This window comes from Nansenia antarctica (assembly GCF_963989245.1).
Source record: "Nansenia antarctica genome assembly, chromosome: 11".
Lineage (NCBI taxonomy): Eukaryota > Metazoa > Chordata > Actinopteri > Argentiniformes > Microstomatidae > Nansenia > Nansenia antarctica.
The window spans coordinates 17,171,027-17,185,193 of NC_137681.1; the positions used below are offsets into that span (position 1 = coordinate 17,171,027).

The following is a 14,167-nucleotide window of genomic DNA, read 5'->3' on the forward strand; positions in this document are numbered from 1 at the left end:
AACATATTCTTGAAGCAGTTCAGATGCTCACATAAAGACTTTGTAGCTATGATCCAAAATGGGGACCGTTCCAAGTTTGACGTCGAGGTGCTGAAACAGATGCAGACGTTACTGCCGGAGAAACATGAGATTGAGAACCTCAAGTCATACCAAGGGGAGATAGAGAAGCTGGCCGGTGTGGATCGGTTCTACCTCGAGCTCCTATCAGTTTCATGCTACACCATGAGGATCGAGTGCATGCTTCTCTGTGAGGAGACCCCTTCTGTGTTAAAGATGCTGCAACCCAAAGCTGAGCTGCTGGACGCAGCCTGTGAGAGTTTGAAGGAGAGCACCCGCCTTCCAAGTTTCTGCAAGCTCATACTTGACATTGGAAACTTCCTCAACTATGGGAGTCACATAGGCAATGCAGATGGCTTCAAGATCAGCACCTTGCTGAAGCTCACAGATACCAAAGCCAACAAGTCCCGTATCACATTGCTCCATCACATCCTGGAGGAGGCGGAGAAAACCCATGCTGACTTGCTGAACCTTCCGGATGATCTAGAGATCTGTGAAAAGGCTGCTAGAATAAATGTGGATTCTATTCAGGCAGAGTCGAGCTCACTGGTCAAACGGTTGAAGGGTTCTGAGAAAAAAGTGTCCTCTTCTTCTCAGGAGGATATCAAGCAGCAGTATCTCACTGCTATGAAGGGGAACCTGGAGGCCTGTGAGAAGCTGCAGGAGCTCTTTGCCTCCATCAAAAAGAAGAAGGAAGAGCTAGCAGAGTATCTGTGTGAGGACACGTCCCGCCTCTCACTAGAGGAGCTGTTCAACACCATCAAGACCTTCAGAGGACTCTTCCTTAAAGCAATCAAGGAAAACCAGACCTGGAGAGAGCAGGCCATCAAGGCAGAGAAGAGGAAGAAACAGCAAGAGGAGGATGACGCCAAGAGACCGAGGGGGGAGAACGGAAAAATAATTCGTAAAGCCCCCCCAGTCCAGGAGGAGGGCTGCATCATGTTGGACCACCTGTTGGCTATGATGAAGGGCAATGCACTAAGGAAGACCACCAGGGCCCAGGCAGACAGGGGCAGCCTGCCCTCTAATGACAAGAAAAGGGATAGCACCCAGCCTGAACATGCCAAGCTTGAGCGATCATCAGCCGTAGATACCCAATATGGCATAGAAGTGGACAAGGTGGCATCAACCATTCAGCAAGGATCGCAGGACAGACTGCCACACACAGGGGAGTCCACATCAGGCCTTCCAACAGGACTCAAACTGGATTAATCAGAGACCATCGCCCCCCTCAATCCTGGATTGGATCCCCTGCTCAAGGAGGGATCTTCAGAGAGAGATGAGGGCATCAGTGGCGGCTCCTGCCAAATCTCTCAGGGGGGGCAATTGTTGCGTTGATGGTTAAGGTGACACGTTCAAGGGTAAATTCACCTAAATCAGCGGGCTTAAATAAATTGACTCTCACAGCCAAAAAATAAATAATAAAAATAAAAAAAAGCTCTTTGGTCTTGCCCATTGTGGAGAGGTTGGGGTCTGATTGATTGAGTGTGTGGAGTGTGTCTTTTATAAAGGTAACGAGTTCAAACTGGTGCAGTTAATACAGGTAATGAGTGGAGAATAGGAGGGCTTCTTAAAGAAAAACTAACAGGTCTGTGAGAGCTGGAATTATTACTGGTTGGTAGGTGATCAAATACTTATTTCATACAATAAAATGCAAATTAATTATTTAAAAGTCATACAATGTGATTTTCTGGATTTTTGTTTTAGATTCCGTCTCTCACAGTTGAAGTGTACCTATGATAAAAATTACAGACCTCTACATTCTTTCTAAGTGGGAAAACCTGCAAAATCAGCAGTGTATCAAATACTTGTTCTCCCCACTGTAGTTACCGAAATAAAACACAGATCAAAAGATTTAATGTACGATTCAAGTAGCCGATGTCCTTGACAACTGGTAAATGTGGTGGAGCAGGATTTAGCTTCTCTGAGGAGTTAAGTAGAGAGAGCAGCCTGTGGCTGTGGAAAGGATTGGGCTTAAATTGAGGATACACTAAAACGTGAAACTGACAAGCGCCAAAAAAGCTCCCCTGCCAGTTCCTGCCAACAGAGACTTGTTGAGACCAGCGTGCAGGGGGTTGGCACGGGTTCACACCGAGGCTGGTTGAGGCAGAAATCGAAGGACGTCGTGTGTTTTTATATTCCTCATTCGATTCCATGCATTACAATAAGCCTGTCCACCGATTTTCTACCTCCATGGTTGGAACCACGAGACTAGACACTACATGGTCATGGATGTGCCTAGGGACACAGCAAGCATGACCAGGGAAAGTTGTCTCCACAGGACCTGAAGCACAAAGCACCAATTCAGTTCAAGAAAAGAGAAAGAGTAGAGAAATGTATGCTTGTTACACAGAAAGTGTTAAAAAATAAAACTGACGTCATAATCTGCCCTCTAGGGCCAGCATCAGGTGCAGATCAAGCGTCAAGGGGGTTACTATCGTTGAACAGAGAATAGTGGCTTTAAGATGGCACAGACAAGGCTCGTCTGAAAGTAAAACATCAAAATATCGAGGGCATTAGTTATAAGTTACCCCTAATGGGCCAGCATCAGGTGCAAATGAAAAGTAACATTATTTTAAAAAAAATATTGACATACGGTCACTGAGTACTGCAGAGTACTATTTTTGTTGCTTTAATAAAGGCTGGCAGTCTTTAATTTAACTGTTGTTGGTGTGGACTATATACTGGGGAGGTATTTGAATGAATGAATGAATGAATGGTCTTTATTGTCATTGCTACAGTACAGGTACCAAACAACGAAATTTAGGAGGGGTGGCTCCCCTGGTGTTAGGAAGAAAAAAAAAATATATATATATATAATATTCAGGGGTCAAAAAATGTATACAAATATCGGATCGGTATCGGTATCGCCGATACCCGAAGCCCAGGTATCGGTATCGGTATCGGTAGTGAAAAAGTGGGATCGGGACATCCCTAGCTAAAATGTTGTCAGCGTTCATGGACCAAATTGGATGTGTCGATCCATGGCGCTTCCAATTTCCTCACGATAAAAAATTCTCGTTTTTTTCACACGTCCACCATTCGTATAGCAGAATTGATTACTTCTTTATAGACAGAACACTACTTCCCTTTGTCAAAAACGTAGAATATTCAACCATAATTGAATCTGACCATGCCCCAGTACTATTGGATCTGTCCTTCCCACTTAACTACTCTGACCGCGCTCCATGGAGACTTGATACCACACTACTAACAGATAAAGAATTCTGCCAAATGATTTCAACTGCCATAGACAATTTCTTGGAAACCAATAGGGACGACACTGTTTCTCCCTCCCTGCTCTGGCAGACCCTTAAAGTAGTAATAAGGGGGGACATTATTGCATACACATCTAGGCTGAACAAAGCTAGGAGGCAAGAACAGGAGCAACTTCTCAACTCAATGATTGACATAGATCATCAATACTCTGACTCTCCCACCCCGGAGCTTTACAAAAATAAGCTGAATCTCAAAGCCAAATACGAGTTATTAACATCCGATAAGACAGAACGTATGCTGCTGAAATCACGAGGCTTTGTTTATGAGCATGGGGAAAAGGCTGGTAGAATGTTAGCGCATCAATTAAAATGTAAATCCTCTGACCAACAGATTCCACAAATTAAAAGAGAAAATGGGGAGCTTACAACTGACCCCCTCGAAATCAATGAGACTTTTAGGGCATTTTATTCCAAATTGTACACTTCTGAGGCACCCAATGATGATACCAATATGCAACATTTCTTCACAAATTTAAATGCCCCTGTTATCAACCCTGTTCATAAAGCAGAACTTGAACTACCCTTCCAAGACACCGACATTTATAATGCAATCACAGCTATGCAAAGTAGTAAGGCCCCGGGCCCTGATGGATACCCCATCGAATTCTACAAAAAATTCTCAACCAAATTAACTCCGCTCATCTTAGAAATGTTCAATGACTCAATGGATAATGAGGCCCTGCCACAGACGCTAACAGAGGCATTCATAACCCTTTTACCGAAACCAGGGAAAGACAGAACGGAGTGTGGTTCACATCGCCCCATCTCGCTGCTCAACAGCGATGTCAAGATATTAGCTAAAGCACTCGCCCGGCGTCTAGAGTGCGTCACAGACGAGGTGATCTCCCCTGATCAAACTGGCTTCATGCTGGGCCGCCACTCATTCTCTAACATCCGAAACCTTCTAAATGTCGTACATTCTCCTACGTCCGAGGAGGTACCTGAGGTGGTTCTCTCCCTGGATGCGGAGAAGGCTTTTGACAGAGTGGAGTGGGCGTACTTATTTGAATGTCTGAAAGCTTTTGGCTTTGGACCCACTTTTATTGCATGGATCAGACTACTATACTCATCTCCTAAGGCAGGGGTCGGCAATTAGGTTTGGCCTCGGGCCAATTTTTTTTTGAGCCACTAGATGGCGGGCCCGAACATAATCAAAGGCTAATTTAAGTAATTGATTGTTTTAAAATGTGACACGTTCTAATGCTTTGACTTTTCTTTCGACTGTACACATCGCTAGTCAACTAACACAGCTTGTTTTGTGAACCTGCTAACAATGTAAAGTAGTGTTCTAGTTAACTAGGTAGCTGTCCAATCCATTATGTTGCAGTATTTTGGCTTGATTAGCGAGTTTGTGTTGTGATTCTCAACAACGTTGAAACGTAGTTTCACACTTTTCCATATTTTTGAATAATAAATGTGTGGACTGACGATGTAGCGTAGCCTAACTTATTCTAATAATTATGTAACAGTTTCATTCTGATAATTATTCCCCCCTCCTCCCAGACAAGGTCACATTATTATTATTGGATTGGTTGTTTGCGTGCCGGGTGAAGTTAGCCAAACATTTAACCTGCTAGCAAGAGAAACATAATGTCACTCTCCAAAGGTCTAAAGAGGAAAGTTGACGGTGGAAACAGGGCATTTAAAGAGGAATGGACAGCGAACTATACGTTCATCCTACCTGGTTTCATCAATGCAAAGCCGTTGTGAGAGACATTTTCCGTGCTCACAATGTTCCCTTTCTATACGCGAGTCGTCCTTTTCGTCAATGAATGCGATAAAGACGCACGAGAGGAATCGATGGATGCATAAAAACCTTGAGAACTGCCTGTGGATTAAAGTGACGTCAATATCACCAGATATCAAGCAAATACTGACCGATGGGAGATGCTTTTTGTTTGCGCCGATTTTGTTTTCAATGTTTTTCAGAAAATTAAACAGAATTTGCGTTGTTACTGTTCATATGTGTGTTGCAGTCACATATACGTAAACATTACGTTTGAATGGCTTACTGAGCTCGTGTTATTTTGTTCAAACCACACACGGTATGTCGGCTATTTCAGCACCGTGACGCGTTGTCCACCTGCTTATGATTCACTCTGAGGGGTTCAGCGTCAGTGCGCTTCGGTGCACCTTGCTGCCTGATTGTCTGTCCCTGTGTCATTCACTCTCAACATGGATAAAAGTACAATAAGCATTATTCAGGTGGAGTTCGATTCTCTATTCGGACATTATAGGCGCTATATGTGGGACTGTCGGTCCGATATTATTATAAAAAAATAAAAAAAATAAAAAATAAAAAGTGGATTCTCAAAATAATCTGCTGGGCCAAATATTATTGGTGACGGGCCAGCAATGGCCCACGGGCCGCCTATTGCCGACCCCTGTCCTAAGGCATCGGTAGTTACGAACGGGAAACGCTCCACATTTTTCTCATTGTCGAGAGGGACACGCCAGGGGTGCCCGCTGAGCCCACTCCTATTCTCATTCGCCATCGAACCTCTGTCTATCATGTTAAAATCTTCTCCAATAATAAATGGAATTTCTAGATGGGGGAAGGAACACAAGGTGGCGCTATATGCCGACGACTTACTGTTGTATGTATCTGAACCGGTGCAATGCATTTCCCATATAGTTCAGATGCTGCATAGATTTGGTAGCTTTTCGGGATACAAGATCAACCTCACTAAGAGCGAATGTTTTCCAGTGAACAACCTAGATCTCGCAATCCCACAATGTGACTTGCCCTTCCATTTGTCTAAATCTGGCTTCAAATATTTGGGAATTAATATTACACGGTCCTTCTCTAAACTACATGAAAAAAACTTCACGCCCCTTGTTAATAAATTAAAAGATGATTTACAGAAATGGAGGTCCATTAATTTATCACTGGCAGGGAAGATCAACTGTATTAAGCATTAAGATGAACGTTCTACCCCGATTCCTCTACCTTTTCCAATGTCTCCCTATATTCCTCCCAAAGTCCTTCTTCTCGTCCATAGATAAGTCCATATCATCTTTCATTTGGGGGGGGTAAAGTCCCTAGAATACAGAAAAGACTTCTACAGCGACATCGGTCCCAGGGCGGACTGGGCCTACCAAATTTGCTTTATTATCACTGGGCTGCCAATATTCAGAAAATCATATACTGGGTCCATTCACCACAGCCGTCTTGGTGCGAAATAGAAAATGAGTCATGTCTTTCAACATCCCTCTCCGCCTTGATTACCTCCAAACTCCCTCTATCTGCCCCACACTACACCTCTAACCCTGTTGTTGTTAATACATTACGAATATGGTCACAATTTCGACGCCACTTTGGTTTAAAAGATTTCTCCAACCTAGCCCCTATCTGCAATAACCACCTTTTTGTCCCCGCCAGAATAGACAATGCTTTCGCCTTATGGAAAAGACTCGGTCTCTCCAAATTTAAAGATCTCTATACTGAGGGCGTCTTCTCGACCTTTAATCACCTCTCTCAAAAATTCAACCTTCCCCGCTCAAGTTATTTTCGATACCTCCAGGTCCGACATTTCATTAAAAGTTTGGATCCAAACTTCCCAAATGCACCACAACCTTCTGCTATAGATGATATCCTCCAAATTCCTCCCAATCTAAAAGGCCTAATATCAAGTATTTACTCTAGCATATCATCCCTCGGAGACACTTCCCTCCACAAAATTAAAGAGAAATGGCAGGAGGAGCTAGGGGACGTAATACCCGATGACTCCTGGACTGAGGCTCTGACGAGAGTTAACGGGAGCACATCATGTGCTAGACTAGGCGTAATCCAATTTAAGGTCTTGCACCGAATTCACCTTTCCAAATCTAGGCTAGCCAGAATCTATCCTGACGTGGATGAGAATTGTAGCAGATGTCATAACGCTCCGGCAACGCTAACACACATGTTTTGGTCATGTCCCTTATTATTTGATTATTGGTCAGCAGTTTTCAGGACCCTCTCACAGGCACTAGATCTGAACCTGCAACCTAACGCCTACTCAGCTATCTTTGGCATAGCGCCAACTGACCAACAGATTATTAACAAGCATAAAGACATTGTGGCATTTGCCACTCTACTTGCTCGACGGAGGATTTTGCTTTGTTGGACATCCCCCAAACCACCGAATTCCTCCTTATGGTTGACTGACCTTATGCTTCACTTGAAACTTGAAAAGATTAAATATACACTTAGGGGGTCCAAAGACCGCTTTTATTTCACCTGGAACCCAATAATATCCTATTTCAACAAACTAAAAACCCTCCCTGACAATGCAAGTGCGCTGGATGCTGAGTGATGACATATGTTGTGAATCTATTTATCAGGATAAACCCCTAGAGATACATCATCTCGTTCTAGAGAGGGACATATTACAATCATAACAGACATGGTATCACAGACCAACACGACCATCTCATCTATCCTCACTTACAAATGAATTGCACTTTATTTCTCTTTATCTCTTTGATTACTTACCTGTACTGTCTTCATTACCTATCACCACTGTTATTATTATTATTATTATTTATTGTTGTTTATTTATATCCTTCGTCCTGGGATGCACCACTTGGGATTTTGTGGGGGGGGGGGGGGGGGGGGGGGGTTGGGACATGTTTGTGTTTTGTGTAAAAACAAACCAAAACTGAAAAGTATTATTTTTGTATATCTGTAACATCTCAATAAAAAGAAAGTAAAAAAATTATTTAAAAAAATAAAATAGAAACCATTAGACAAGGCGTTTTCAAGGCAAGCTCTTCTGTGTCAGGCAATTTAGAATGTTGAAGTTTTTCCAATTGTCCCATTGTGATGCAATAAGAAACTATTACAACATTTGCAACATTTGACAGTGCTACAAAAACACTGTGTGCATTGGCCATTGAGATAATATAGAGATATTGAGATATTGAAAGTACTGGGATTCATCTTAATTATGTATTTTCCAGTTTTGGATATACTGCCAATGCTGAGGTAGGTGTGGGATGCATTAAATGCTAATCAAATGTTGGTGGAACAACAGTCACAGTCACTTTCTGTAAGATTTCCCAAACATCAATACCTATGTTGTGTGTGCGTGTGCGTGCATATGTGCATGTGTGTTTATGTAACAGGGAGACTGAGGACCTGGACCTGAACATCCAGTGTGAGGCCTTTGAGGATTCCATGGCCGAGGATGCGGAGGAGATGGAGAGGGTGTACGGAGGCATCGACATGAGCAGTCACCAGGAGGTCTTCACCTCCCTCCTCACCAAAGTGAGCAGCTCCCCAGCCTCTGTCCAGCTGCTGTCCATCCTGCAGGCTCTGCTGCTGGTGGCTCCAGGACGGGGAGACGTGTGGCTGACCCTGGAGGCCCTGGCTGTCCGTGCCACTCTGCTGGCCCACGACTCACAAATGGACTCCGCTGAACGTTTGATGGAGCGCCTGCTCTCTTCCAAGAGACAACAGATCTCAGCCAGTCCCAAGACCAAGACCACCAACAGGGCAATCCAGACAGACTTGCTCGGCAGCACAACCAACCAATCAGACATGGCTTCCGTAACTCCCCCTCCTCCCCCTCCTCCCCCTCCACTTCCTGCTGCTACCCCAAACCCTCCTCCTCCCCCACCCCCACCCCTGCCAGGCACCACTTATGGTGCACCCCCACCACCTCCTCCTTTACCTGGGATGCCACCTCCTCCTCCACCACCTCTACCAGGGATGGGGCAGGGAGGTCCACCTCCTCCCCCTCCCCTGCCTGGTATGGGCCCCCCACCTCCCCCTCCCCTGCCTGGTATGGGCCCCCCACCTCCCCCTCCCCTGCCTGGTATGGGCCCCCCTCCCCCACCACCCCCTCCCCCAGGTATTGGAGGAGGTATTATTGTGCCCCAGAACGCTCCTCTCCCCAAGGCCAGCCGCTGTCCCACACTGCGCATGAAGAAGCTCAACTGGCAGAAGCTGCCCTCCAGAGTGGTGTCTGAAAGCCAATCCATGTGGTCGTCAGTGCAGTCTGATTCCCTGGAACCTGACTACTCCAGCATTGAGGAGCTCTTCTGTCTGCCAGTGACTGACTCAAAGGCCAAAAGTACCAACACTACGGTCAAACGAGAGCCCAAAGAGATATCCTTCATTGATGCCAAGAAAAATCTAGATTTGAACATATTCTTGAAGCAGTTCAGATGCTCACATAAAGACTTTGTAGCTATGATCCAAAATGGGGACCGTTCCAAGTTTGACGTCGAGGTGCTGAAACAGATGCAGACGTTACTGCCGGAGAAACATGAGATTGAGAACCTCAAGTCATACCAAGGGGAGATAGAGAAGCTGGCCGGTGTGGATCGGTTCTACCTCGAGCTCCTATCAGTTTCATGCTACACCATGAGGATCGAGTGCATGCTTCTCTGTGAGGAGACCCCTTCTGTGTTAAAGATGCTGCAACCCAAAGCTGAGCTGCTGGACGCAGCCTGTGAGAGTTTGAAGGAGAGCACCCGCCTTCCAAGTTTCTGCAAGCTCATACTTGACATTGGAAACTTCCTCAACTATGGGAGTCACATAGGCAATGCAGATGGCTTCAAGATCAGCACCTTGCTGAAGCTCACAGATACCAAAGCCAACAAGTCCCGTATCACATTGCTCCATCACATCCTGGAGGAGGCGGAGAAAACCCATGCTGACTTGCTGAACCTTCCGGATGATCTAGAGATCTGTGAAAAGGCTGCTAGAATAAATGTGGATTCTATTCAGGCAGAGTCGAGCTCACTGGTCAAACGGTTGAAGGGTTCTGAGAAAAAAGTGTCCTCTTCTTCTCAGGAGGATATCAAGCAGCAGTATCTCACTGCTATGAAGGGGAACCTGGAGGCCTGTGAGAAGCTGCAGGAGCTCTTTGCCTCCATCAAAAAGAAGAAGGAAGAGCTAGCAGAGTATCTGTGTGAGGACACGTCCCGCCTCTCACTAGAGGAGCTGTTCAACACCATCAAGACCTTCAGAGGACTCTTCCTTAAAGCAATCAAGGAAAACCAGACCTGGAGAGAGCAGGCCATCAAGGCAGAGAAGAGGAAGAAACAGCAAGAGGAGGATGACGCCAAGAGACCGAGGGGGGAGAACGGAAAAATAATTCGTAAAGCCCCCCCAGTCCAGGAGGAGGGCTGCATCATGTTGGACCACCTGTTGGCTATGATGAAGGGCAATGCACTAAGGAAGACCACCAGGGCCCAGGCAGACAGGGGCAGCCTGCCCTCTAATGACAAGAAAAGGGATAGCACCCAGCCTGAACATGCCAAGCTTGAGCGATCATCAGCCGTAGATACCCAATATGGCATAGAAGTGGACAAGGTGGCATCAACCATTCAGCAAGGATCGCAGGACAGACTGCCACACACAGGGGAGTCCACATCAGGCCTTCCAACAGGACTCAAACTGGATTAATCAGAGACCATCGCCCCCCTCAATCCTGGATTGGATCCCCTGCTCAAGGAGGGATCTTCAGAGAGAGATGAGGGCATCAGTGGCGGCTCCTGCCAAATCTCTCAGGGGGGGCAATTGTTGCGTTGATGGTTAAGGTGACACGTTCAAGGGTAAATTCACCTAAATCAGCGGGCTTAAATAAATTGACTCTCACAGCCAAAAAATAAATAATAAAAATAAAAAAAAGCTCTTTGGTCTTGCCCATTGTGGAGAGGTTGGGGTCTGATTGATTGAGTGTGTGGAGTGTGTCTTTTATAAAGGTAACGAGTTCAAACTGGTGCAGTTAATACAGGTAATGAGTGGAGAATAGGAGGGCTTCTTAAAGAAAAACTAACAGGTCTGTGAGAGCTGGAATTATTACTGGTTGGTAGGTGATCAAATACTTATTTCATACAATAAAATGCAAATTAATTATTTAAAAGTCATACAATGTGATTTTCTGGATTTTTGTTTTAGATTCCGTCTCTCACAGTTGAAGTGTACCTATGATAAAAATTACAGACCTCTACATTCTTTCTAAGTGGGAAAACCTGCAAAATCAGCAGTGTATCAAATACTTGTTCTCCCCACTGTAGTTACCGAAATAAAACACAGATCAAAAGATTTAATGTACGATTCAAGTAGCCGATGTCCTTGACAACTGGTAAATGTGGTGGAGCAGGATTTAGCTTCTCTGAGGAGTTAAGTAGAGAGAGCAGCCTGTGGCTGTGGAAAGGATTGGGCTTAAATTGAGGATACACTAAAACGTGAAACTGACAAGCGCCAAAAAAGCTCCCCTGCCAGTTCCTGCCAACAGAGACTTGTTGAGACCAGCGTGCAGGGGGTTGGCACGGGTTCACACCGAGGCTGGTTGAGGCAGAAATCGAAGGACGTCGTGTGTTTTTATATTCCTCATTCGATTCCATGCATTACAATAAGCCTGTCCACCGATTTTCTACCTCCATGGTTGGAACCACGAGACTAGACACTACATGGTCATGGATGTGCCTAGGGACACAGCAAGCATGACCAGGGAAAGTTGTCTCCACAGGACCTGAAGCACAAAGCACCAATTCAGTTCAAGAAAAGAGAAAGAGTAGAGAAATGTATGCTTGTTACACAGAAAGTGTTAAAAAATAAAACTGACGTCATAATCTGCCCTCTAGGGCCAGCATCAGGTGCAGATCAAGCGTCAAGGGGGTTACTATCGTTGAACAGAGAATAGTGGCTTTAAGATGGCACAGACAAGGCTCGTCTGAAAGTAAAACATCAAAATATCGAGGGCATTAGTTATAAGTTACCCCTAATGGGCCAGCATCAGGTGCAAATGAAAAGTAACATTATTTTAAAAAAAATATTGACATACGGTCACTGAGTACTGCAGAGTACTATTTTTGTTGCTTTAATAAAGGCTGGCAGTCTTTAATTTAACTGTTGTTGGTGTGGACTATATACTGGGGAGGTATTTGAATGAATGAATGGTCTTTATTGTCATTGCTACAGTACAGGTACCAAACAACGAAATTTAGGAGGGGTGGCTCCCCTGGTGTTAGGAAGAAAAAAAATATATATATATATATAATATTCAGGGGTCAAAAAATGTATACAAATATCGGATCGGTATCGGTATCGCCGATACCCGAAGCCCAGGTATCGGTATCGGTATCGGTAGTGAAAAAGTGGGATCGGGACATCCCTAGCTAAAATGTTGTCAGCGTTCATGGACCAAATTGGATGTGTCGATCCATGGCGCTTCCAATTTCCTCACGATAAAAAATTCTCGTTTTTTTCACACGTCCACCATTCGTATAGCAGAATTGATTACTTCTTTATAGACAGAACACTACTTCCCTTTGTCAAAAACGTAGAATATTCAACCATAATTGAATCTGACCATGCCCCAGTACTATTGGATCTGTCCTTCCCACTTAACTACTCTGACCGCGCTCCATGGAGACTTGATACCACACTACTAACAGATAAAGAATTCTGCCAAATGATTTCAACTGCCATAGACAATTTCTTGGAAACCAATAGGGACGACACTGTTTCTCCCTCCCTGCTCTGGCAGACCCTTAAAGTAGTAATAAGGGGGGACATTATTGCATACACATCTAGGCTGAACAAAGCTAGGAGGCAAGAACAGGAGCAACTTCTCAACTCAATGATTGACATAGATCATCAATACTCTGACTCTCCCACCCCGGAGCTTTACAAAAATAAGCTGAATCTCAAAGCCAAATACGAGTTATTAACATCCGATAAGACAGAACGTATGCTGCTGAAATCACGAGGCTTTGTTTATGAGCATGGGGAAAAGGCTGGTAGAATGTTAGCGCATCAATTAAAATGTAAATCCTCTGACCAACAGATTCCACAAATTAAAAGAGAAAATGGGGAGCTTACAACTGACCCCCTCGAAATCAATGAGACTTTTAGGGCATTTTATTCCAAATTGTACACTTCTGAGGCACCCAATGATGATACCAATATGCAACATTTCTTCACAAATTTAAATGCCCCTGTTATCAACCCTGTTCATAAAGCAGAACTTGAACTACCCTTCCAAGACACCGACATTTATAATGCAATCACAGCTATGCAAAGTAGTAAGGCCCCGGGCCCTGATGGATACCCCATCGAATTCTACAAAAAATTCTCAACCAAATTAACTCCGCTCATCTTAGAAATGTTCAATGACTCAATGGATAATGAGGCCCTGCCACAGACGCTAACAGAGGCATTCATAACCCTTTTACCGAAACCAGGGAAAGACAGAACGGAGTGTGGTTCACATCGCCCCATCTCGCTGCTCAACAGCGATGTCAAGATATTAGCTAAAGCACTCGCCCGGCGTCTAGAGTCCGTCACAGACGAGGTGATCTCCCCTGATCAAACTGGCTTCATGCTGGGCCGCCACTCATTCTCTAACATCCGAAACCTTCTAAATGTCGTACATTCTCCTACGTCCGAGGAGGTACCTGAGGTGGTTCTCTCCCTGGATGCGGAGAAGGCTTTTGACAGAGTGGAGTGGGCGTACTTATTTGAATGTCTGAAAGCTTTTGGCTTTGGACCCACTTTTATTGCATGGATCAGACTACTATACTCATCTCCTAAGGCAGGGGTCGGCAATTAGGTTTGGCCTCGGGCCAATTTTTTTTTGAGCCACTAGATGGCGGGCCCGAACATAATCAAAGGCTAATTTAAGTAATTGATTGTTTTAAAATGTGACACGTTCTAATGCTTTGACTTTTCTTTCGACTGTACACATCGCTAGTCAACTAACACAGCTTGTTTTGTGAACCTGCTAACAATGTAAAGTAGTGTTCTAGTTAACTAGGTAGCTGTCCAATCCATTATGTTGCAGTATTTTGGCTTGATTAGCGAGTTTGTGTTGTGATTCTCAACAACGTTG

General features: G+C 44.6%; 2 protein-coding genes across 2 annotated transcripts in view; one reads left to right on the plus strand and one right to left on the minus strand.

Moving 5' to 3' along the window:
- LOC308167904 (inverted formin-2-like) overlaps positions 1-2,439 on the minus strand; it is a gene marked incomplete at both ends in the record, with an annotated part of 7,443 nt that extends 5,004 nt beyond the window's left edge. Inside the window, one exon of the mRNA XM_080542382.1 lies at positions 2,435-2,439. Coding sequence (XP_080398508.1) covers positions 2,435-2,439 — 5 coding nt within the window. The remainder of the gene's footprint in view (positions 1-2,434) is intronic.
- Positions 2,440-8,448: 6,009 nt separating this feature from the next.
- LOC308167905 (inverted formin-2-like) lies at positions 8,449-11,966 on the plus strand (the record flags this gene model as incomplete). Its single annotated transcript, XM_080542383.1, has 3 exons — positions 8,449-8,769; positions 8,977-10,524; positions 11,919-11,966. Exons 1-3 carry the CDS (start codon positions 8,497-8,499, stop codon positions 11,964-11,966), a joined length of 1,869 nt encoding a protein of 622 aa, XP_080398509.1. The 5' UTR covers positions 8,449-8,496.
- Positions 11,967-14,167: the final 2,201 nt, after the last annotated feature.